Here is a 23,870-nt window from a genome sequence, read left to right on the forward strand (position 1 = left end):
GCGGATCCCCCCGGCCACGCACCCCGAGGCGGGGCTGGAAGAAGCTCGGGTCGGGGGTACAGCAGGTTCGGGGGCATCCAGGGGGGTACAGCGGGTTAGGGGGCACCCGGGGGGGTACAGCGGGTTGGGGGTGCGGAGGGGATGGCGAACCCCGCCCGGTCCCGGCGGCTCATCCCTGCAGGGCCGGGCGCTGCCTCCCCCTCGCGGCCGCGGGCGGGCCCTGCGCCCCGGGACCCCCCCGGGACCGGGACCGGGACCTCCCGTCCTGCGTGGCCCAAGGGCTGAGCAGAGCCCGGGGTGCCCCCGGCAGCGCTCCCGGGGGGTCGGAGTGCTGCTCTGGGGGTCCCGGCTCGTACAAGCGCCGGATCGGGCCCAGCGTTACCCCGCAGTACGAGAACGGACACGGGTGACAGGACCCCCCCACACACACCCCTGAGCAGCCCCACGGGGATACTCAAAGAGCAACAAGAAGCAGGTTTGAGGGTGAATTTTATTGAAAATAATGACGGGGTTTAATGGGTACAGACCGTTCTCAAAAATACAAGGCTAGAGGGGCTTCTGCTGTAAGTTAAATTCCTCACCCACCACAAGGATGAGCTGGTTGCCCCCGGGGCTGGCATTACACACCCCCACCATGGCAGAGGGGACACGGCAGGACAGGAAAGTGTCAGATGGAGAGGGACAGGTGAGAGGCTGAAGAGGGACAGGTAGGACCCGTGTGGGGTGCAGCAGAGATGGCACAGGGAGGGGTTGTGTTTGTGTTTGCCCCTTCTGCAGATCTTACTTTATCCACAGGGTCCCAAGCCCACCCCAGAGGCATCTCCCCAGGGTTTGAAAGGGCAGATGTTCCCTTTCCCCTAATGTCAGGAATTGCTCCAGCTGAACTGCAGCCCCCCCAAAAAAACATATATAATCACGATTCCCCAAAGCAGCAAAAAGGGTGAGACACAGGGAGGAGAAAGGGGTCAAAACAAGGAGAGAAGGGGAAAAACAAAAAAACAACAAAAAAAAAAAAGGACAAACAAAAGCTCAACATCAAAACGAGAAATAATCCAAAGTAACCAACTATGAAAATAAAAATAAAAAATAAAGAACAATTGTACATCTCAGCTGCAAAGCTGTCAGAGCAAGCAGGGAAAGGTGCGGGTGCCCTAGAGAGCGCCAGGTGGTTTGCAGAGCAGGACCGAGAAAGGACATGTGAAGAACAATCATTTATTTTACATGAAGAGGTGGTGTGGGGGGGTCAGGGTCAGCCCAAAGCTGAACAGCGTTTGTCCAGCTCAGCCTGGGCTGGTTCTGCCGGGGATGGGAGCAGTGACAGGGGCAAAGTGCTGGCACGTGATGCCCCAGCACAGGGGCACAAAGGACCAAAACCCTTTTGCCCTGAAGCAGCTGCCCCCAGGAGCGGCTCATGAAAATAAATGCTGAGCAGCCAGTGCCACAAACCCCAGGTTGCAGGAATGGGGAGCAAAGAATTTAGGGGGACATTCTTCATCGGGTGGGGAAACACTGGAAATGCACCTCAAAATCCACACCTCCAGGGCATGAATTTCGGGGGGAAAAAAAACCCAACATTTTTAAAAGATTCAGTTAAAAAATAGATGCATTTCTTTTAAAAAAAAGAGTCTTAGTCCAGGGTGTCTTGTAGTGACCCCTTCCCCCATCACCCCAAATTGAGCCAGAAAAATGCTAGCCATTTCACCAAATCTGCTTGCCACATAGACGTTCACACATTCATCGATTTAAAAATATATAATATATATATAATTGTGCACACACATACACACACACAAATATATATTAGAAAAGAAAAAAAAAATCCCTCTGAAAACTCAATCTGTTTAAAAAAAAAAAAACCAACAAAATCCACAGCCGGTGCGTTTATCCCGTGATCACATACAGTAGAAGACAGAAATTCCTTTTGCTCCCATAGCTCCTCGCAGAACCTTCAGGCTGGGAGAGTGAGGGAACACATCAGGTTTTCACAGTGGATTTGTTAGCAGAGAAGGAACTGCTCCTCCCTCCTCCCACACAGAAGGGCTTTAATTTATAGCAAGTTAGATTAAAACTAGGCAACATGTTACAAAGTCCATTATATATAGACATAAAATGTACAAGTGGCGGCAGCCCCCATGCGAGTCGCTGGGGTTTCGATCTCGGTTGACGCCTCGGTGGCACCTGGGGGGGCTGAAGGCAGTTTGGGACACAAGGGGTGCGAGTCCGGCCTCCAAAACGAGCAGGTGTCACAGTGCAAGGTCTTACGTGAGCTCCACGGGTTGGGAAATGGAGCAATATCATCTCCAAGAGCTGGGGAAGGTGGAGGTGGGGGCTGCAAAAGGCATTAAGATGACTGGGGGAAGACATATCCTCTTAGCCCAGGGCTGGAGGGGAGGGAGGCAGTGTCCTGGGACCTGCTTGTCACCCCCCATGTCACCTCATGCCCGTGTGGGAAGGGAGCACTGTGCGCTGGATGGAGTCCCGTGGGTTCAAGTGTGGGTTGCAGCTTGCGTCAAGGTGGGCTCATCAAAAAATGCCTTTTTTTTTTTCCACCCCCCCAAAAGGAGCAGCATATTGATTGAGGGAGGGGGACGCCTGGTCCGGTGCTGCCTCAAAGGGTCATTAAGATGTGGAGCCAGGCATTAAAACAGCCACCAGTGTGAGCAGTGGGATGCCAAAGATGTGTAGGCTCCTGGGGGCAGGGAACCAGGCAAAGGGAAGGCGAGACCAGACTCTGGGGAAGGGGCTTTGGGCAGGCAGGGGAGGACACAAGCACAGCAGCGCTTTTTTCCTCTCTGCCTTCCCCAGGCAGCAAAGAAACAAACTCCCTGCGCTGTGCATGGGGCTGCGGGGGAAGGGAGATGCCCTCGGGCAGCCTCTCTGCCTGGCCCCACTCAGACCCCACGGACACCGTCCTCTCCCTGGGTGGGACACGTTGGCTTCGGTCTCCGTGGCTTAGTTGGGAAAGTGTCGGCTTCAAAAGGCTCATCCTGGGGGATTTCATTTTCAGGGCAAAGAGAAAAGAGACTGCGAGGCCAGATGGGGCCAGAGATGCCCACGGTTTGTGCAAACCACCACTAACTCAAGTCCTCATTCGCTCTTCTGCGCGGGAGCCAGGATGGAGGGGCTGCACGAGGCCGTGAGGTCGGAGTTAGGAGTCGTCCCCGAGGATCTCTGTCACAAAGGAGGCCATGTCAGTCTCTTTGGTGTCATGCAAGGTAAAGAACGGGTGTTCCTGCCAATAAGAACCAAGATGACATCAGCTCACGCCCAGGGACAGACAAACCCAAGAGCAGGTCCCGGGGGATGTCCGGCAGCTGGCAAGGTGCTGGGGGAGAGGTGACACCAGCCTCCTCCCCAGGTTCCCACAGACACCACCCTTTAGTTTAAACTAACACCTCCAGGTTTGGTGTTTCTAGACTCAACCCCACCAGGGTCACCCACCTTGGCAGCTGCACTATCATCATTTGAGCTCTAAATTCACCAAGAGCAGATAAGGACAGAGGGAAAAAACACCTAGAAACCCTGACCTTACCACCCATGAACTAAACACACCCTTCCACCTTAGACATGCTACATCCATCCCACTCCGTGCCTGAAAAAATAAATCACTCACAAGCCCTGTTGTCCCATTGCCCCAGGACCTGCTGGACCATTCAACTTTCAAAATGCATTGTGATAAAGACCAGCAGAAACAGCTCCACGCTTACCATAAGTTCTAAATAGTTCATTCTCTCGGCAGGGTTCTTCCTTAAGCTAGAAGACAAAAAAAAAAAAAAAAACAGGAGAGAAAGGCTGTAGGTTCTTTTTCTTTCGCTGTGTGTGGTCTGTCACAGGGGATTCTCCCCTCCCATCCAACAGGACACCCTTCTTATGGGCAGCACCCATTCCTCTCCCTCCTTGGCTGAGCAGGTTTGAACCACCAGCGAAGTGGCCAGGCAGGTAACTGGGAAAGGCCAACTCGGAGTGTTTTGCCACCAAAAGAACAAGCTGAGCAGCTTGCTGCAGTCTGCCCCGTACAGCCCCGCTTGTCCGCACAGACCAGAACAAACCAGGGAAGGAGAGGAGATGGTTTCCCACCCCGCCATAGGGCGAGCAGACCATCTCAAGACTTGTTTGAGCCTTGTCTTAGTGGGTCAGCCCGTTCTGGCAGCTCCAAGCAGCACGTGGGGAGCAGAGGGACACCCCAAGAGAAGCAGCTATCGTATGGAGTACCCACAAAACCACAAATCAGCTTTCACCCAGAGGCACCCAGACGCTGCCAGGGGTTTGTTCTCGTTTCATTGCTGCTCTGCCAGAAACCACCAAAATTTCAGCAACAGCAAAAGGGGAAGAGAAACCTCAGCGCCTTCCACCCAGCCTGTGTGAGTCAGGATGAAAGCAAAACCAGTTTGGGCAGCGCTTCCTGCCATGGCCGAGCACCAGCCTCAGTACGGCGAAGTGGGGAGAAACGTGTTCAAAAGGATGACAAACCCAGCCCCAGGCTTTGCTCCAAGCCCCGTGGATCAGGGCTCCTCTCCAGCCAGGCTGGGAGAAGCCACCGGTCCCCGACGCAGACTCACCACTGCGCTGTGAAGTCCACAAACTCCTTGGAGAAGCGATCGGCGGGCAGCTGGGGCGACGGCTCCTCCACCACTTGCTTGAGCTGTTGGAAGGGCGTCCCCCAGGACTCGTACGGGAAGCGAAGAATGGCCAGTTCGATCTGGGGATGGAGACAGGACTACATGGGACATCGTGATGAGCACGACCCCACGCAGCCTGACTACCTCAGCCTCTGCAGCCAGCTCACATTCAGAATGAAAACCCTCTTTCCTTACAAACCGTTTTCAATTTGGGTCACATAGCTTCTTTTTATTTTTAATACAAAGACCCAGAGGCCAAAAATACTTCCTTTTGAGGTTGGTTCAGCATATTAATGCATTTACAGGAAGCCACCAAAGATATGTAAAATTGGATTATTTAAAAAGATAATAACAGCACACTATTTCTGCACTCGTTTCCAAAGTGCTTTGCTCTCCATGAGCCAGCCTGTGGGCTTCAGGCTAGTACTATATGACCTAGACACACAAAAATCCACAGACCCAAGAAAAAACAGGTGCTAGAACACCACTGAAGATCTTTGCCAAGCCACTTCCATTACTGGGTCCTTCCTACAAGTCACCTCTGCTCCATCACCCATTCAAGCTGGAAAAAGCCCATCACAGCTCTTGGGCACTCTCCTCATTGAATCATTTTGACTGGAAGAGACCCTAAAGATCAATGAATCCAAACATTAACCCAGCACTGTCACTAAACCATGTCACTAAGAACCTCATTTACATGTCTTTAAAACCCCTCCAGGGATGCCAAGGGCCAGGCCCCATCTCCAGATGGGCAGCAGGACCTCCAAGACCTGCCTGGCAGGGTGGGATGCGATGAGAAACCTGAAAGGACACGGGGCAGAGGCAGCTGCCCCAATCATGTTGGGCTCAGGTTCAGGGAGCTCAGCTCCTGCTGCTGGAAAACAGAATGAAACCACCAGCCCAGAAATGCCTGGATTAGCCCTGCTAACTCAATGGCCCTAAAACCAGCTGGTATGAAATCAAACTCCTTCAGAAATCAAAAAACAATCAAACAAACAAAAAGAACAGTAAGGCAGCCCAGGAGGAAGACATTAGAGGGAATTGGACGGGTTGTGTCTCCATTCTGCTGCAGGCTGGCAGGCTTTCAGCAAGGTCCTCTCTCCCATCCAGCTTTGGAAAGGTTCGAGATTTCGTCATTCAGGCAATCTCCCATCCCACAGCTTCCTGCACCTTGGGAGGAAAGCTGAACTGATTACATTTCCAGCCAGCTCTGCTCTGCACTGGCACACCGAGGAAAGGGGCTCGGATTCGGCACTGCAGACAAAACCAGCAGGCAAAGAGGTGATATTTGCTAAGGGATCTGCGCAGGGATGCAGCGCCCAACCCAAAAGTCACAGCTAACAGGGTGCAGGAAAAATTCCTGAAAATAATCATGAGATAGTCTCCTGGAAAGTGAGAACCGCACTTCCAGGTGGCACCTCCTTGGGGCCAGTTGCTGGGATTTCCTTCGTCCTCTGGCACCAGAAGATTTCAGCTGCTTTCTGCAAGATCTGTTTTTTGCAGGAGGTAGATAAACCATCCTGAGGAGCCACGATTTTGGAAACGAAAGTTATTTCCCCTTCCTGTTGGCTGCTCTAAGTTACCCTGCAGGCAGGACTTGCTGAACACCTCACACAGCAGCACGATAGGTGAACTCACCCCAATCCTCCTGCAAGGCTTTGCTAACATGGGAGGGGTTGCATACAAGGCTGTGACCCAGCTGCAGCAAACCCCGCTCCACTGACTCCAGAACTGCAGAGCAATTAAAAGCCAGACTCTTGGATGCCCAACTAAGCCTATTGTCATCCAGGTATTGTCCCCCAGGAGTTTGCCATCCACATCAAAATAGTTCAGAGCCAACTGGAGCTATTTGAAGCTAGAATTGTATGACAGAAGTGCTCTGTGCAACAAAGTGGAGGGGTACAAGGGAACCGTGTGGGTATCACAGAATAGCTTGGGTTGGAAGGGACTTTCAAAGCTCATCCAGTCCAACCCCCTGCCATGAGCAGGGACATCTTCACCAGCTCAGGTTGCTCAGAGCCCCGTCCAGCCTGGCCTGGGATGTCTCCAGGGATGGTTCATCCACCACCTCTCTGGGAAACCTGGGCCAGGCTCTCACCACCCTCAGTGTCAAAGATTTCTTCCTCATGTCATGATACATAAAAAGCCTGTATGTATCTCCCAGGATCCAGCAAGAACATGCAAGAAGGGAGAAAAGAGAAGGGGCAGGAGATGGATTATCTCCTGGCAAGCTTGCCAGCCAACCTGGCAAGAGCCACAGCAGTGGTAGCAACACTGGGGGCACATCCAGGCTCACCGTGACCTGTCCCGGGGTGAGGTGCCCCTGTGTGCACAGGACAGCACCACCGACCTGTTGCTCTGGGTAATTTATCTCAAGCCTCGAGCTCTCACACACAGAATTCAGCCCTGTTTGCTGGGCAGCCACCCAGGGGGGAAGCCACCAGCTGCCACCGCTCACAGCAGGGTCAGAGCCCACCACACAGACCCCATCCCAACCCCAGGGCTGCAAGCCCCATCCCTCGGCATTACCATTGTGATCCCCAGACTCCAGACGTCTGACTTCACGTTGTAGCCCTTCTGGTTCAGCTCAGGGTTTATTCTTTCCGGCTATAACAAAAAACCAAAAGGTATTACAGTTCTATTTCATTTTCTCAGTGCAAAACCCACAGAACAAACCTCTGGCTCCAAAACCTAGGTTGGGCGGATTCCCCTGGCTCACGTCCCCATGGAGGCAGAGTCTGAGGTTAAATCTAGCACCGATTAAAGCCACGTCTTGCTCCATACAACCTACAAAAACTCTCCCATCCACCTCCTGAGTGAGACCTGTACTACCCCTGCAGCATCATCCCCGCCCCAGCAGCAAGAACTACCCACACAGATGCCATGGATGGCAAGGGGAAATTCATACTGATTTGAGGATGAAATGAAATGATTCTGCCAAGAAAAGCCTCAGTTCCAACAAGGAGCAGTCCTTCCAACCACCACAACCAGCACACCAGGCCAGTCTTTTACCCTGCTGCGAATGGAAGGTGGCAGAGGAAGAGTCTGCTGCAGGATTAACGCGCACAGCAGAGTTTAAAGGGAGCGTAATCCCATCCTTGGGGGACTCTGCTGAGTCAGGAAGCCTAGAGCACTCTGAACTGGTTTCTGTCTCAGGACAGAGGTAAACCAAGACCGATTTCTAAGCAGCAGCCTCCTTGAGGCAAGGCTGAAGGCTGCCGGCCCCCCACTCACAGCCATGTACGGTTTGCAGCCAGCATCCATGGTCTTCGCAACCGAGTCCACCAAGTAGCCGCTGATTCCAAAGTCACACATTTTCACGTGTCCCTCCTTGTTGATCAGCACATTGGAAGGTTTCACATCTAAGAGAGAAAATACAAGAGCAGATTGGGCTTTTGCAGGGGTGTCACAGAGCCTGAGACAAGATGGGAAGCTCCGCACTGAGCTGGCAGAGGACCAGGCAGGACCCAACACAAGAGAAGGGAGATAGAACCCCACCACTCTCTTATTTCAATAAAACTCGTTGACAGGTAAAACTATAAACCATGCTCTCCAGACAGAACAGGACTCCTCTCTAACAAGGCAGGTCAAAAGGTTGAAATAAAAGTAGTTAATGCCCAGGTCCTCAGGAGAGATTCATATGCCCAGACGACTCTTAAAGTTTTCAGCTACCAAGTTCTCAGGACACCTTGTCTCATGCTCATCATGATCTGCCCACAGCTACACAAGGAACTACATCAGGATGAAGAACAGAACCCAAGTGTTACAATTCCCACCAGTGATTTGCAAGGTATCCTTCAGCCCTCACCTTGCTAGAACTACCCAGCCAGGAAGGTTTGGGGGTTCTGTCCCCAAGAGCTGCCTTCAAGGTACCTCTGTACTCAGAGAGAGACAGAGATGCCCATAAAAATGCAGGTAGTGAGGAATTCAGTTACTGTATTCGACCCTTCATCTGGAAAGGAAGATGGGAACAACAACATGCAAGCAGATGCATGAAGGATGCGTCTCAAGAACAAGCCTTGGGCATCTAGATCTGTCCACCACGGTCCCAAGTACCACTGGACCCCACCATAGGCATCCCAGAGGGACACACCACACATCTCCCAGGAAGGAGTCCTCACATAACTTATTTCAAAGACACCTCCAGCCACATCATGCTGATCCCATCCAGCACATACCTCTGTGGATTACGGACAGTTTACTGTGCAGATGCTCCAGAGCTCGTACAATCTGGGGACAGAGCGAAAGGGTACCTGTTAGTCACACACCACCCATTTCCACATGCTGCAGGCCTCAGAGACCTCCAGCGGGCTCAGGGGATGGACAAAACCAAGTAAGAATCCAAGAGGCACTCACAGACACGGCCATTTTCCCCAAAATGTCTTCAGGGATGGTTTTCTTCTTCTCCAGTACTTTCTTGTAGAATTTATCTAGGGAGGTGTCCATGAGCTCCATACAGATCCACACATCACCCTGTGGATGGAGAGAAAGCAGTTGAGAAGGAATTCCCTGGAAATCCCTGGGAGCTGAAGGGAATGGTGGGGACAGATGGACAAAGGGACACACAGGGCAGGTCAAGGTCCCTGCCACGCAGCCGCTATTGGCCGCACCACCGGCACATGGGCAGAGATGTCCAGGTACCACCAAAACTACCTGCGACGGTCTATCCCAAAGTCAGTTTGGGCCACGGACAATGCTCTTGGGCATCTGCCATGGAAGTGAGGGACGGGACCTGCTCAACGCTGCCTGAAGGAGGCCAGCCTTTAAGTCATGGCAGCACCTCCAACAGCCCAGCTGGGCTGATGAAAGCAGAGGTGGTTTGGGACAGTTTGGTGCCTTCAGAGCAATCGCACAGGCCGCAGGTGCTGCACAGCCCACCAGCCATCCAGCGGCTCAGTACCTCGCGGAAGAGGGCTCCGTAGAAGGTGACCGTGTAGAAGCAGTCAACGGTCCTCATGGAGATGTCCAAGTCCATCAATAACCTCTTCTGCTCCTGCGTGTTCACAGTCGCTCGAATCCTCTGAGACAAATATGAAAGAAAAAAGGTTTGGTGTAGGTGGGACAATACAACTATCCCTTGAGCTGTCTCAGAGGACCTGTGGTTCTGAGGCCAGGGCAAGCGTTTTGGGCTTAATTTGCAGCCAGTAGCACCCCAGAAGATGCCCAGATTCCATCTTCCAGATGCAAGACAAACCCTTGACAAGCTCTGCAGCCAATGCAGGATCAGGCCAGCAGCCTGGACAGACTCTGACATCCAAACCTCACACCATCTACCTGCAGGCACCAACACAGCTTTCAGAACCTGCTCGACAACCCCACAGTGTCCAGCTGTTATCAGCACAGATCCTCCAACAGCCAAACCCCACCAGGGACAGCAGAGGCTGCAAAATCGGGACAAGACTGTCCCCATTTTGCTGTGACTGGTGGGGTTCCGCAGAGTCTCTCCGCTCCCTTGGAGCTGCACATCCCAACCTCCCTCCCGCTCAGCACCAGCTCTCCTCACCTTCACGGCCATGATGGTGCCGCTCTGCGCGTGCCGGACCTTCTCCACCACACCATAAGCCCCGCGGCCCAGCTCCGAAATTGCCACCAGGTCATCGGCTTCCACCTCAAAGTTCTTTTGGGAGAAAGACAAAAAAAGAAAAACCCAATCAGACACCAGCACACTTTTCACCAAGGGCATCAGCAGAGGTCCAGCGCTTGCAGCTCGTTCATGCAGAGCATTTCCAAACAATCATAGAATCATGGAACAATCTGGGTTGGAAGGGACTTTCAAAGCTCCCCCAGTGCCACCCCTGCCATGAGCAGGGACATCTTCACCAGCTCAGGCTGCTCAGAGCCCTGTAACCTGGCCTGGGATGTCTCCAGGGATGGGGAATCCACCACCTATCTGAGCAACCTGGGACGGTGTTTCACCACCCCCAGCATCAACAATTTCTTCCTCATATCTATCCTGAATCTATCAGAACAGGCCCTGTTAAAAAGGAAGGAGTTCATGGGAATGCAACTAAATCTCACTTCAAACTGGGAAAAAACCCATCACCAGTGCTCAGCCAGCGAGCGCCCCATGCAGCAGCGAGCCCGTGAGCTCCTTCCTGCACAGCCCACAGACAAGTTTCCCCAAAGACGCATTACCCTGTAATTGCCGGCGCTGCTGGGCAGGGCACAAACCCAGTGAGACATGGGCTATTTTTGGATGCTGCGTTCATTGCTCCTAATAAGTCACAGGCCTTCTTTAGCCAGGCTTTATCCAGCCTCCAGTTTTCCTCCGGTCTCAGGGAACAAAAAAATAATACCAGGATGCCAAATCGCCCCAGTAGCCACAAAGGCAGTGAGGGTGGGAAACACCGGATAGTGTGTGCATGCGAGCTATGCCCAGAGCAGAGAGGAAACAGCTTTTGGTGTTAAGAAGCCAAGCTGGGAGATGTGGCTGCCGGGCTCCTGGCCAGCAACCTCCCCTCGGCACTGGCCACGGCGCAGCCAGCAGCCACCAGCTCCGCTGGACCTTCCTGCCAGCCCCGGCTCCGTTTATTTGAGCCAGATGTGGCTGGCAGGCGGCCGAGGCGGGAGCAGGGGAGGTCGGCGCCTGAGCTCAGCGCTGAGCTATGCGCTGCCGGCACAGGAAGGTGCCGGCCCTTTCCTGGGCAGGACAGGACGGTGGGTGCAGAGACGGGAGCAGGGCTGGGGGGACATGTCCAACCCCCCACCCTGGGCAGCTCCAGAGGAGCAGTGCAGGCTCCTACAGGGGCCTCCAGGAAGGATCTGCTGGTGCTTTTCAAGACACATGTTCTGCAGTTGTCTCAGGTTATTACACTATTTTTTTTCTTTCCTGGCATTTACCCTAAGGCTTCCCCAGGAGCTGGCGGTTTCCAGCACACTCCAGGAACCAGCATCGCCCTGCCCAGCAACGAGAGGTGATGTTGGTGCTCCCCCTGGGGATACTGAGCCATTATCGGGGACACAGGGCATCACCTGCACGGATCTGATGGACCCAAGGTCACCATCCATCCCCATGGCCCAAAGCCAGCCTTCTGCCCCAGCCTTCTTCGTCCATCCCACATCGCAGCACTCCAAAACCACCCGGATCAGACCCCTCCTGCAAACACCAGTGCAGGGAGAGCAGGGGAAGAAGCGAGTCTAGAGAGCTCTCCCCAAGCTACAGCACTTTCCCATTGCACATGCCATGCCCTGGCTGTTACACACAGCATCTCTCCCCGAGCTATTAATACACACAACACAATGGCCAGAAAATGACCCAGGCATCAGGGTTGTTCTCTGGACCCAGCCAAAGCTTCCTCTCCTCTCCTATTTGTTCCCTAAGCCTAAAACCTTGCACCAAGGTGCCCAGATCCCGCCAGTCAAGCCACCTCCCAGCCTGGAAGGTAAGCAGCTTGACACAGGGCTGATCCAATGCACCGCACGGTATTTTTAGCTCCCTTACAAACAGCCTTATGCAGCCCCAGGAGAGCCCGTAACAAGAGAATGAAATAAAAGAGAGACAGTGGCTATTTCTAGCAGTGTTTTTCATCAGGTCACTAGGAAAGGCTTTGGAGAGCCTGAGAGCTTCATGCCCAGCCTCTCCTGGGCCACAGGCAGTGACACAGCCCTGTGGGTCAGCAGGACAAAGGGACTTTGTCTGGGGCAGCCGGAGAGCACAGTGAGGCCACGCTGATTTAAGGTGAATGGGCTGGGTCTGGGCGTTCAGACCAAGGTGGCCAGTGGGGCCACTGTGATCTCCCTCTAGGGACAAAACTGCCCACCCAGCCTTTGATGCCACCCGTCTTGCAGGCAGGGTGACACGTTCAGCTCCCCACCAGTCACTGCTCTAAATACACACAGGGGAAAGGTGAGATATCTCATCCCTGCAAAAATGCAGCCCATGAGGCCGCACCAGGACAGCGCCGTTCTTCTGATGGGGCACTCTGAAATGTCAACAGATGCCCCATCCCTGGGGATATCCCAGCCCAGGCTGGACGGGGCTCTGAGCAACCTGATCTGGGTGAAGATGTCCCTGCTCATGGCAGGGGTGGGCCTGGATGAGTTCTTAGGGTCCCTTCCAACCCAAACTATTCTATGATTTGATGGCAGGTTGTCAGGCATGATCCATAGAACCCTCCATAAGAGGGGCAAACAAAATCGGAAGCAAGCAAACAAGAAACCACATTGACACGTACTTTATCTCCAATGGTAATGAACGCCCTGGAGTCCAAATTCCTCGGGGGCCTGCAAGAAAAAGAGAAAGAGTCAGGACAAAATCCAGCCTTACCACCCATCTTGGCCAGAGCCAGGTTTCACATTCCTTCGAGCACTTTCAGCTGCCACCTTCCACCATACCTTGCTGTTGTGGGTTCAAACCAGCCCCCTCCAAACACTCACAAATGCTTTAATCGTACCAGTAACACCCCAGCCCACACCCACGAGGCACTCGCTGTATCCAGCTAGTGAAAATCCCCGAGAGCCAGCGAGGCGAGACATGCATCAACCCAACCAGCTACAAAACCATCCCCGCTCGGGAGACGAGCCTGAGGACCCGAGACCGGTGGGATGAGACGCTTCTGCAGCAGAGCGGCTCAGCTGTCATGTTTTGACAGGCAGGTGTTGTAAGAGGACGGCCACGTAGCCCGAAACGCGCGCCGAGGGAACAACAGGTAATTCCTCACCCGTGAGTCATTTGTGTACACTCGCGGGCCCGTTTCAGGCAGCGCAGGCAGCACGGCAGCGGCACGCTTTGCACAACGCCGCCCAGGCGAAAGTCTTCCTTTATGGCTTTTCTTTTCCCTCATCGTTGCCCACTTCCCATTACGGGCAGCAGGGTACTTTTAGAGCCACCACGAGCTTTTTGGCCCTCGTGCCTCGCTTCTCTGCTCTCCCCATCCCCTGGGACCTTCCAAGAATGGAGGTTGCCCAACTGGTTCAGCTTCTCAGTTCCCATCAGACAAATATAACCACCTCCGGCTTCAAGGAAGTACATCGGGCTCGCAGCAAAACCTTGCACTGTGCAAATATTTGCGCTGCGCCTTGAAAAGTGTGGAGCAAAGGAGCTGCGGAGAGCTGGCACCAGCTTTACAGGAGCACTCGGGGCATGCGAGTGCTCCACAAACTCTGGCGCGACGCCTTCTCCAGGGGAAATTCAAACGTGGAGAGGAGCACAGACAGATGCAGCCATGGGGAAAAGGAGGCGGCTGCTGTGCGCAGGGCTCGGCGTCTGCACACACAGCTGCACAGTATTAATGGGGGAGTTCCCCTGGCTCCCCCTCCGGTAGATCTGCCCTATCTATCTGGGGTTTTAGGTAACCATATTTCCCCTTCAGGGATTTTACTGCTTTCCCAGAGCTGAGAGGGTCTTTCAAAAGGGTTTCTAGAGCAAACAAGGCTCAGCAATGGAGATGCAGCCCAAGGTGTTTTGGAACAGCACCATGGAAGTGAAATTTAAGCCATCTGGTCTTTGTCAAACAAGTGACGCTACCCTGGGCTCTCCTCCCCCCCAGCACAACAAGCATCAGCCGCACGAAACAAACGGCAGAGAGAAATTCCAGTGCCCTGAGATACTGCTGGGCACCAGCTCCTGACACCGAGCAGCACAACAACACAAGGCGTCCATGTCCTTCTTGCATCGCGGCGAGGAACTGCAGACAACTTGAACTGGTGCACAGGTCCGGGGACAGACATCCTGCCATGCAGAGCATCCCCCAACCCTCACCCCCCTCCTCCTGCCATGGTCCCGCTGCCATCACCCCCTTCCCCGCACTAAAAACCTCTCCTCCTCCTTCTCTTGGGCACATTTGCTCTCTCCACCATGTCTTTGCCCTTTGACATCAGCACAGGCATAAGCAGAGCGAAGAGAATCCCCCAGCACTCTCCCAGCCTTTACCTTTCAGCCATTTCAAATCAAACGGGCACTTCCCAGAGAGACACACGCCGTGTTTGTGTGTGCATGCACATGTGTGTGTAATTCCCTTTCATCATTTGCAAGACAGAGCTAAAGAGAAAAAATTAACTATCCTGATTTTGTAAAGTCTACACAGACCATTTCCCTGCATCCAGCTCCAGAGAACTGCCAGCTGGCTTTAAACAGCAGAGACACTTACGTTGTGTTGGCAACAGGCTGTTTGATGGGGACACATGTTATCCTCAGTTCCCGTTTCTTCTTGCTTTTCACTGGAAGAAAAGATGCACACATGAGCAATTGGCATTTTTAGTTTTCTTCCTTCAAGCATCCTCTTGCCTCCAGCCACCAGGCAGGGCCTGGATCCCCACACTGTGCAGCTACAACAAGATGACAAGAGGGTCACAGTGCTCATGCCCATTTGCCCAAAATTCCAGGCAAGAGCCAGAAGCACAGGTAGGTCTCAATGGCCCTGCTGGGCACTTGCCTGCAGAAATACCCAGGGGTGCATTGACAGAGACCATTTTCCAAGTCTCGCAGCCAAGCACCACCTTGCAGTGCTCTCAGACACCCCAAACGTACTCTTTACCCTTCATGGCCATTAACAGTGCCCTCTCTTTGGGGATTTTAATTGCTTATGTTCAGGATATGGGTTAAAGCTGCAATTTCTTCCTGGTGCTTACCCGGTTTGTGCGGCTCCAAGGATCCTTTGGAATCTGAAAGAGAGAAAGGAGACAGAGGCTGAGCCTTCATCCTCCAGACCCATCGGGTACCAGCCTGCATCTCTTGCGGACCCTCACACAGCCCAAGGTGAGCAACCCTGGCTGTGCTGCAGGCATGGGGAGGCAGCAGGGCTGCCAGAACCAAGCCCAGCAAAGCCTGGCCTTATCCCCGTTTCTCCAGCCACAAGAGGTCCCCATGCCATTAGCGATGCTCCCAAAAATGCTCCCTGTCACGTTCCTCCCTGCCCCACAGCCCCCCAGCACAGAGGGTGAGGACAACCAAATCTCAAGCAAAACCAAAGGGTCAGTCCCAGCAGGAGAGGGGACACCCCACACCCAACAACGGGAAACCAAGGCAAAGCCAGACATGAGTTTTTGACTACAAGAGACAGTAGTGAGCGAACTGGCCACAAAACAGGTTTGCAGAGGCTGAGACCCCACTAGACAAGGCAGGACCCCCCGTCAGGAGTGACTGGCGAGAAGATGCTCTTCCCGCTCCTCCCCAGCTCCAAACGGCACTGAGAGAACAAACCCCATCACCGCAGAGGGAATCAGGGTTCAGGCAGGCCCAGGGCTGGCCAAACACTGGCAGGTGACACTACAGGGACAAGGGACAACGAACACGGGGAGCCAGCAGGCAGGAATGGGCAGAGGAGATCTGCACAGGGCTGAGAATCAGCTCCCCGCAGTGCTACGTGCCCCAGGCTGTGCACCAAAGCCCCAGATGTTCCTCCATCAGAAACAGCTCACCCACCTACCCCAGACCATGCAGGGCTGGGACAGGGGCTGAAGTGACACAGCTGAGAGCATGAAAGTCCTGAACCTCCCCAGAGAGACAAGGGGACAGCTGCACTTTGCAGCTAAAGATGCTTTTGGCCACACAGACCTGGGAAAGAGATTAAAAAGCACCAACAGCGAGATGTGCTCTGGGCACCGGGCTGGGAGCAGGCGGCTCGGTGTGGCCTTGGACAGCCCTTGGAAACGGCTCCGACCCGCCTGGCTCCTGGGAACAGGCACAGGGACAAAGTCCAGCACTCTGAACGCTGCCGGGAAAGGGAGTGGAGAGGTGAGGAGCCGGGATTTCAGCTGGAGATGCAGCACATGAGAGCTCCCGCAGCAGCGAGACAGACAGACGATACAGGCACAGCTGTTCGCAGGACAGACAGACCTCATCCTTCCCTTACCAGCCCCAGGTGTCTCAGCTAAGACAGGTGCCTGAAATGCACTTTTCCAGTCCCGTCGTCCTCCAAACACAAACCTTGCTGAGGCTGCAGGGGAAAGCTGGTCTGCAACAAACCGCAACGGTCCCAATGGCGGGACCAGCAGCACCCCTGCTGAGGGGATCGGCACCGATCAGTCCGTGTCCCCACCTTATCTGCCACCTTTCCCCAAGGTCTGGTACCAGCACGATTCCCATGAGCTATGGGAGTAATGGGAACTTCCAGCTTGGCAAAACCTGACAGCGAGCTGTTCCACCCCAAACCAATCCTGCTTGGCTTGGAAACCGTCTCTGGAGGCCTGACCATGTCACAGTGATCACAGCTTCCAGTTCGTGAGCCTGCAAAGTGTCCCCTCCTCATCACCCACCCAGCAGAGCTGGAAGGGGGAGCTCTCAACGCCCCAGCGCACCCACTGACGACACTTTGCAAAAGATGAGCGACGACAGGAGCAAACGCAAAAGGGAGCCAAATGAAAGACGCCATCCACACATTCAGAAATGCCATCCCTTCCCACACTCAGCCTCTCGCTACTCAGGATGGGGGGCCGACCACGGAGCCTAAAAAATGGGGTTCACAGCATCCCTCTGCACCCAGGAAGGTCGGGAGCTCCCTGTGGGCACGTGTCCCATCGCATCCAGGGGGATGGATTTAGCTTGGTGCTGGCTGGGGCCTGGCACTGAGCATCTCTATCCATGACCTGCTCCGAAAGGCAAACAGCATTTGCACGCAGCCGCCCCACAAGCAGCCACCAACCAGACCTTCACACAAAGCCCTGAAATGCCCCCCATCCTGGCTGCTATTTTGCTTAATCTGTTTGCTCTCCCTCTCCCCAATTGCCATAGTAACCCCACACAGGCGGCACAAAGCGCCTTCTGTGCCGCCAGCTCCCCGGGCAGTGCCGGCCGGTGACTCACGAGCTAGGAGCAGAGTCCCCATGTCCCCAAGCCTGTCATCCGCAGGCTGGGCTGTCAGCCCTTCTGCAGCCCCGGCTGCAAGAGCAAGGCTGGAGGGAGCTGGGAGCACCTGGTGTGGGGTCGGAAATCAATGGGGCACGTTGTTCAGTGCCCAAGCTCATAGGCAGGATTTGCAAGCACAGGTTGGAGGGGCAGCAAAGGGACAGGCAAATTCCCCACTACAAACCCCCTGCACCATAGAGGAGTGACATTTAGCATCTCTGAGCACTGGTCATCCCCTGTGAACTCTGCTATAATGGGGATCCTGCACATCAGCCCCCTTCCCTGCACCCCCAGACTGCTGCCTATGACTTCCCTGAATCATACTACCGGGGTCAGCAATGATCCCCTTCCCACCCTGTCACGCATAGCCCCAAAAAGCATTTCCTGGCTCCAACCTGAAAAAGCACCAATTAAACCGGAGATATTCTGCCACCACTCCCAACTCCGGCTGGGCCACCTACGCTGCTGGAAAACCCAGCTCAGCCCACACCTGCAGGAATAAAAATCACCAGAGATGCTGCCCTGCAGCCAGGGAGCCAAGGCAGAGATTGGATTTGCTTGTTATGGCTCTCCCAAAATTTGCCACGAGTTTCTTGCTGCAAACTTCTGCTGCAAATGCAGGTCTGGCGGGGCAGAGGTGGAGCGGGCAGGCGCTTCCCCTTGAGCACAGCCCGGAAACAAAGAGCAAGCGCCGAGCAGCCCTGGAGCTCTGCACAGCGTGCTCGGGGCAGGCAGAGCCGCCCCACTATTGCACTGCCCAGCAATCTCCCCCCACGGGAAAAAAGCAAGGAACAGAAAGGCAGTGGGATGGGCACGCCAAGACCTCGCAACCCAAGCCCTTCTGTCCCACACCGCAGGGCGGCATTTGCTTTGAGCCCCCGCAGGCAGCTGCTGTCAGCTCCTCCTCACCGCCGCGGCCTCGGCACCGTCTCTCCCATTTAGAGTCAGTGCAGGAGGAATTGCTGGAACGTGAAGAACAGTTTATGTCACCTGAAAATCCTGGAAACACTCCAGTTTCCCAGGGCACTGAGCTCCTGCAGGAGGGGTGGCTGCAAGCACAAAGCAACACAGCTCCCCTCTGGAGATCCCTCCACGTGGGCAAAGAGGCAGCAGGGGGACAAGGCGATTTGGGGACGTGTCCTGGGTACCCCAGGGCTCTGCTGCAAGCCCTGGGGACACGGGACAGCCAGGTGCTGCCAGCACAGCACCCTGGGCAGTGGAAGGGGCTGCCGGCCGCAGGGACATGTGGCACAACGCCTTGTACCCGGGCAGGGAAAATTAGCTGACAGAAGTTCCTGGTGCAGACGAGACTGTAACCCACGTGATGCTGCAGGCACGCAACTGCATCCTTTATGGTAAGAAAGGAACCATTTCCTCCTAAAGAAAAAAAAAAAACACTAGCATTTTTTTTTTTTTCTCATGCTACAATCTCCACCAGATAAGAACTGACAGACGTTTCCTGGAATTGCCTAATTCAAGATCTGAATCCTCATCTTCGCCACCACCGACTTCAGTTCCATTAAGCTGCACCCCTCCCTGGAAGGTTTATCCTGCCCACTCCGCTGGCCTGGGCGGAGAGAAATGAACAGGACAATCTAATGAACTGTAAATAAAGCTCTTTGGCTGAGCCAACCTTTGAAATTAAACCTCTCTGCTGCCTGGTTCCAGCCCCAGGTGAAGCCCTGGGGACGGCTGTGGCACAGGAGGCTCCTTCCAGAGCCGTGTTGCTTTGCTAGTGCTGGGGAAAATGTTTCGGATGCACCCCGGATCTCCTCAATCCGAGGGGCAGAGGGCTGGAGGGTGAATCGCAGCCCTGCTGCAGAGAAAGAGCTGCAATTAAAAAAGCACCAAAAGAAATTTTAAAAGGAAAGAAATAAAGGGCAGGGTGCAAAGCAGAGGGGGGAATTTGGTTGCTTCGGTCACGAGAGCCAGCTCCTCACAGGCACGCTTTGTGCTGTTTTCCGCCGTCGAGAGTGGAAAAAAGCTATCTGTGGAAATGGAAAAAGAGCTCTCAACCTGCCGAAAGCTGTCACTCATCAACCCGCCCGGGTCCCGCTGCAGCGGGGGCTCCCGAGGGCCATCGCCACTTCTGCAAAACAGGCAAGCGAGGAGGAGGAAAAATCCACGCTGCAGAAAAAGCCCCTTGCAGCCCCAAAAGAACCTGTCAGCCTGTGCTGAATCACAGCTCCTGCCTGCCGGGGCACCCCCTTTCCAACACAACAGCCTTGTTTGCAGGGCACGACCACGCCAGAGCTGCTGGAAAACTCTGCGTCCCGGGAATGCAACCAAAACCGGAGCCAGGAGCTGGCTTGAGCCTCCGAATATTTTCCTTTAGCTATGCTACATTTGATATTTTTTTTAAACAATTAAGATGCCAGTGTTTCAACCCCCCACAAAACACCCAAGTTTCCAGTGCTTTAAGAATCAGATCCTCAGCTGCAAGCACTGACCCGCCGCCCAAGCAAGGAGAAAGAGGTAAAACGCTACGGATCGACCCAACAAAGTTACACGGCCCCATTTAGCACCAGAATCGGCCCTTTGCTCTCCCCCACCACGTGTTTTGGACATTGCAACATGTACCTTGCTTCTTGTCCATGGTTTCTCAGAAATGAAGAACAGCGCTGGCACGCCTGGCAGAACAGAGGGATGGGACAAAGAAAATCCCGCGGGACCCAGCCCACGGCACTTCTTGCAAGCACCGATGATTATTTTCGGTGGGAACGCACGGCGCGGATCGCTCGCTGGCTTCACGCAGCTCTCCTCGCCCAGTATCCCCGGCTGCCGGGGGTCTGCGAGGCTGGTGGGAGCAGCGGGGAAGGCGAGCCGGGGGAGATAAGGAACGTAACGCTGTGTTCCCTCATCGGCAGCTGCCGAGGTTGGCCGGTCTCGGCTCCAATTACCCTTGAAAAGCTCAACAGTTGTAAAAACTGCAGCGGTGAAATAGCAGGTGACGTCAACAGGAAACTGGGGGGGAGCCAGATCCAGCGCCGGGAGCCACCGAAGCTCTGGATTGCTACAGCGCATCCCGCTGGGACGCGTTTTCTTCCAATAAATTCAATTATTCAAACCCAGCCGCTCCTGCCTCCTCCGTCCCCCTCCCCACGCAGCCCACCGGAGCGGCCCTGGCTTGGGGACAGCCCCCGCTGTCCCTGTCACCGCAGCAGGGGGAAGCCCACGCTCACCAGTTTGGGCGCCGAGGGGATGCCGGGATAGAACAAGGTCACATTTCTTTGTGCTGCAGGTGACACGCTAATTGCTTCGCCACTAACAACTATTACCACAACAAATAGTAGAAATATTGTTCCATGGCAATACCGGCACAGAGCTTAGCGGCTATTCCAGGGTGACAACTGAGACGGCATCTCTGGTGGCAAAATATAAATTGCTGCATGGATTTGGCTGGTAAAAGCAAGGGAGAAAGATGAAGGCACGGGGGGGAATAATTTCCCTGCAAAGACATGCAAGAAAAGTCACAGCAAAGTATCACTGCTCTTCCCCTTTCCCTCAAAACCCGGTGGCAGAAGCCAGCGCTGAAGTTCTTGATCAAAGACAGACTCGGCTTTGATAGGCTGCAGTTTTGTTTTCAATTTCCCTGTCAGCCTGAAGGGGAGATACTGTACCAGCTTCTTTACCTTCAACTAATTATAGAAAACATGCCTCCGGTTCGCTCCTGAGCTGTTCCCTAACTTGCGGGTTGTGCCGGGCCCTACGCGTTTGTAGGCTGAAAAGTCAGAGGTCAAGGTAAATGCACATACCAACATAATGAGCAGCTCTAATTTTAAATAGTGTTTATATAAGCCTCAGAAGGACGGCAGAAGATATTTTCTCAGGCGCATTTCCACTCCCAGGGTATAGTTTCAGACACAGATCATCAGCACATAAAGGATGCTGACGCAGGAGCTGCAATAGCAGATGGCACCAGGAGCCACCGGCACCTGTCCCCAGCACTTCGGGGGTGAACGATGCTGCCTTGTCCTCCCGTCATTAACCCTCTGGCTTGAGGGCCAGTTCCCTGAACCAGACATAAAATGCTCCAAGGCTCTTCACAGACACCCACAAAGTCAGAGCTGCTCTGGAGTAGCAAGTCCCTAAATCCAGCGGGTGGGATGGGAAATACCATTTCCTTTGAATAAGCCCTTTCGGGTTTCAGTGGCCGAGCAGCAGGGATGGTGTGAAACAGAGCTTCACAAAAGCATCTTAAAAAGAAGAAGAAAAAGAGGGGAAAGAGGCAATTTTCACAAGATACTCCTTTTTCTTCTGGCCGCAGAAGGTCCGTGCCACGGTGGACACTGTGTGACTGCTCCTCACCACCTGACCGGGAACCGCAGCAGCTTCCCTGGCCAGGGCCGTATCGCAGCCACTGCCCCAAGCTTGGGGTGCACTTGCTTTTCCACGTACGAGGTGCACGTCCCACGGGAAAGCCCCGTGTCCCCGCGCCATGCACGGGACCCGCAGCCTGGAAACTCCGCGGCAGCTCTATTTTTAAACAAAGCCTTTGAACCAAATCCAGTTGGAAAGGGAACAGGGTCACTTTTCTCATTTTGGGGACAATCAGTCACGATACCGCACGGGGCTCATCTCCTCCGACAGAGCGGGATGTCACACTGGGGCTGGGTGAGACCAATGCAACCTCCTGGTACCCTGTGAAGGATTTGGGAACGGCACGTTTGCCAAAGGCACCAACAGCCAGAGGGTGACATCGGCTCTGACACCTCCGGGGCCCGGAGCCGCACCCGGGCTCCATGCACCAGCCAGATAACACCACCATGAGCCACACCGGCTCTGGCAGCAGCTCCGGGAGGATGTCACCGCCCAGTGACGTCCCAGTTGTATTTTTAGGTTACCTGCATAACCCCGAGGGCTGGAAAAAAGGCTCAATTTTGTGTTTTGTTCCAAGGTGGCAGCTTGGTATCCTGCAGCCCCGTGAAGGTGGAGCACATAGGCTGCCCTCTGAGAATCCCACACAAGTAGAGAGCAGACTGGCCTCAGGAAGCTTAAAGTCACCTGCTAGCTGGTATTTGCACTGTGCCATTATAGGACACGCTATTGTGCCACTTTGCACCAGAGCTGGTGCAAAACCACAGTGTGAGGGTGGTTATGGCCACAGGGAGCAGGCACCGAGCCAAGGTGACAGCAGAGCATCCTCTGCAGTGCTGGAGACCGTGTCCTTTGCATCCATCACTCCGGCTGGATTCTCTCCCCAAAAAAGCAGCAGCAGAGATCACACTGAACAGCCTGATCTGGGTGAAGATGTCCCTTCTCATTGCAGGGGGGCGGACTAGATGAGCTTTGAAGGCTCCCTTCAATCCAAACTATTTTGATACCATGATGCCAAAACTCAGCTGCGGCGTAACGCCAATGTGGACCCATCGAGGAGAGGACGGGCAGTGGTGGGAAAATGCTTGGGACGGGTAATTAGCCCAACCCACAGCTCGTTGGGAACCACAGGTCCGGTCAGCCCACAGGGTGCACGGCCAGCGTGAAACCCGTGGCCACCAGCCATCTCGTGGGACCAGCACGAGCTGCACCGACTCGGCTGCAGATGTTGGTAAAGCACCACGACACTAAGGTCTGGAAGCAATCCCAGCCCCAATGCCTTAACTGTTGGGAGGAGGCAAAGGAGACAGTGCTTAGAGAGAAGCAAAGAGCATGCTAAAAACCACAAAATCAGAGAAAAAGGAGGAGGCAGAACCACCATCACCTGTGTCCATCTCCCTGCCAGCAGGTACCCAGAGCAACGCTCCTCCCTTGGACGTCGCAGCCCAGAGGCAAAGCCATGAAACACTAAAACCTGTTTGGAATTGATGTCACTGGCTGGTGGTAATTTCCTGATAGGAGAGAAAACTCAAACCATTTTTGGAATAGATCACCTTGACAGGAGGCACACCGTTAGCATTTTTTTTCCTGTCTGGGGAAGGAAAAAGAGTCATTTGACTTATTAATTGTCAGCTGTACAGAGTCAACAGAAACTCTTTTTCTATCCAAACTGATGTAACACAAGTACTTCCAGGTGTCTCAAAAAATCTGTAAACTTGGCAAGAGAGACAAGTATTTCCTCTCTGCTTCTCATGCAATTATTAAAAAGAAAAAAGCTTTCTACTGCTCTCCCTCCAATTTATTTTTGGGTCAACATAGAGTGATTTCATCTCTACAAATGATGTAAGACAGAAGAGGTACCTGCCCTGAAAATTGAATTTACACAGGGAAGAAAAAAACAGCAAGAAACACCACAGCACAAGGAAGGCCCCGATGTCATCCCACAGCCTGGAGTTTCTTGCATCCTGGTGACCGGGGACCAAGCAAGGACAATTTACACGCTTCAGGTCTGTTATCTCACCACAGATGTGGCAAATTCGTCTGGGGGGATCCAGGAGTCAGAGCAGGTCTGTCTGTCCGCCATCGACAGCCACTGACCGTGCTCTGCCTGCCTAAACCAACATGCACACCTACATCCAACAGACCAAACA

The 23,870-nt window shown here is 54.0% G+C and overlaps 1 protein-coding gene across 3 annotated transcripts in view; it reads right to left on the minus strand.

Moving 5' to 3' along the window:
* Positions 1–472: 472 nt before the first annotated feature.
* The window catches only part of MAP2K3 (mitogen-activated protein kinase kinase 3), a 33,474-nt gene continuing 10,076 nt past the window's right edge, over positions 473–23,870 (minus strand). For 2 of the 3 annotated variants that reach the window (XM_082064637.1, XM_082064639.1), the window contains exons 2-13: positions 15,189–15,221; positions 14,708–14,777; positions 12,794–12,842; positions 10,123–10,236; positions 9,520–9,639; positions 8,976–9,092; positions 8,798–8,849; positions 7,854–7,981; positions 7,149–7,226; positions 4,560–4,699; positions 3,708–3,753; positions 473–3,232 (exon numbers count right to left, since the gene is read on the minus strand). In XM_082064637.1, the coding sequence (XP_081920763.1) occupies positions 3,149–3,232; positions 3,708–3,753; positions 4,560–4,699; positions 7,149–7,226; positions 7,854–7,981; positions 8,798–8,849; positions 8,976–9,092; positions 9,520–9,639; positions 10,123–10,236; positions 12,794–12,842; positions 14,708–14,777; positions 15,189–15,221 (1,031 nt within the window). In that variant the 3' untranslated portion in view covers positions 473–3,148. Of the gene's footprint in view, positions 3,233–3,707; positions 3,754–4,559; positions 4,700–7,148; positions 7,227–7,853; positions 7,982–8,797; positions 8,850–8,975; positions 9,093–9,519; positions 9,640–10,122; positions 10,237–12,793; positions 12,843–14,707; positions 14,778–15,188; positions 15,222–19,983; positions 20,257–23,870 lie in introns of those variants that run through there. The other variant, XM_082064638.1, reaches the window with a different exon arrangement.

Source organism: Streptopelia decaocto (genome assembly GCF_964273445.1).
Source record: "Streptopelia decaocto genome assembly, chromosome: 13".
Classification (NCBI taxonomy): domain Eukaryota; kingdom Metazoa; phylum Chordata; class Aves; order Columbiformes; family Columbidae; genus Streptopelia; species Streptopelia decaocto.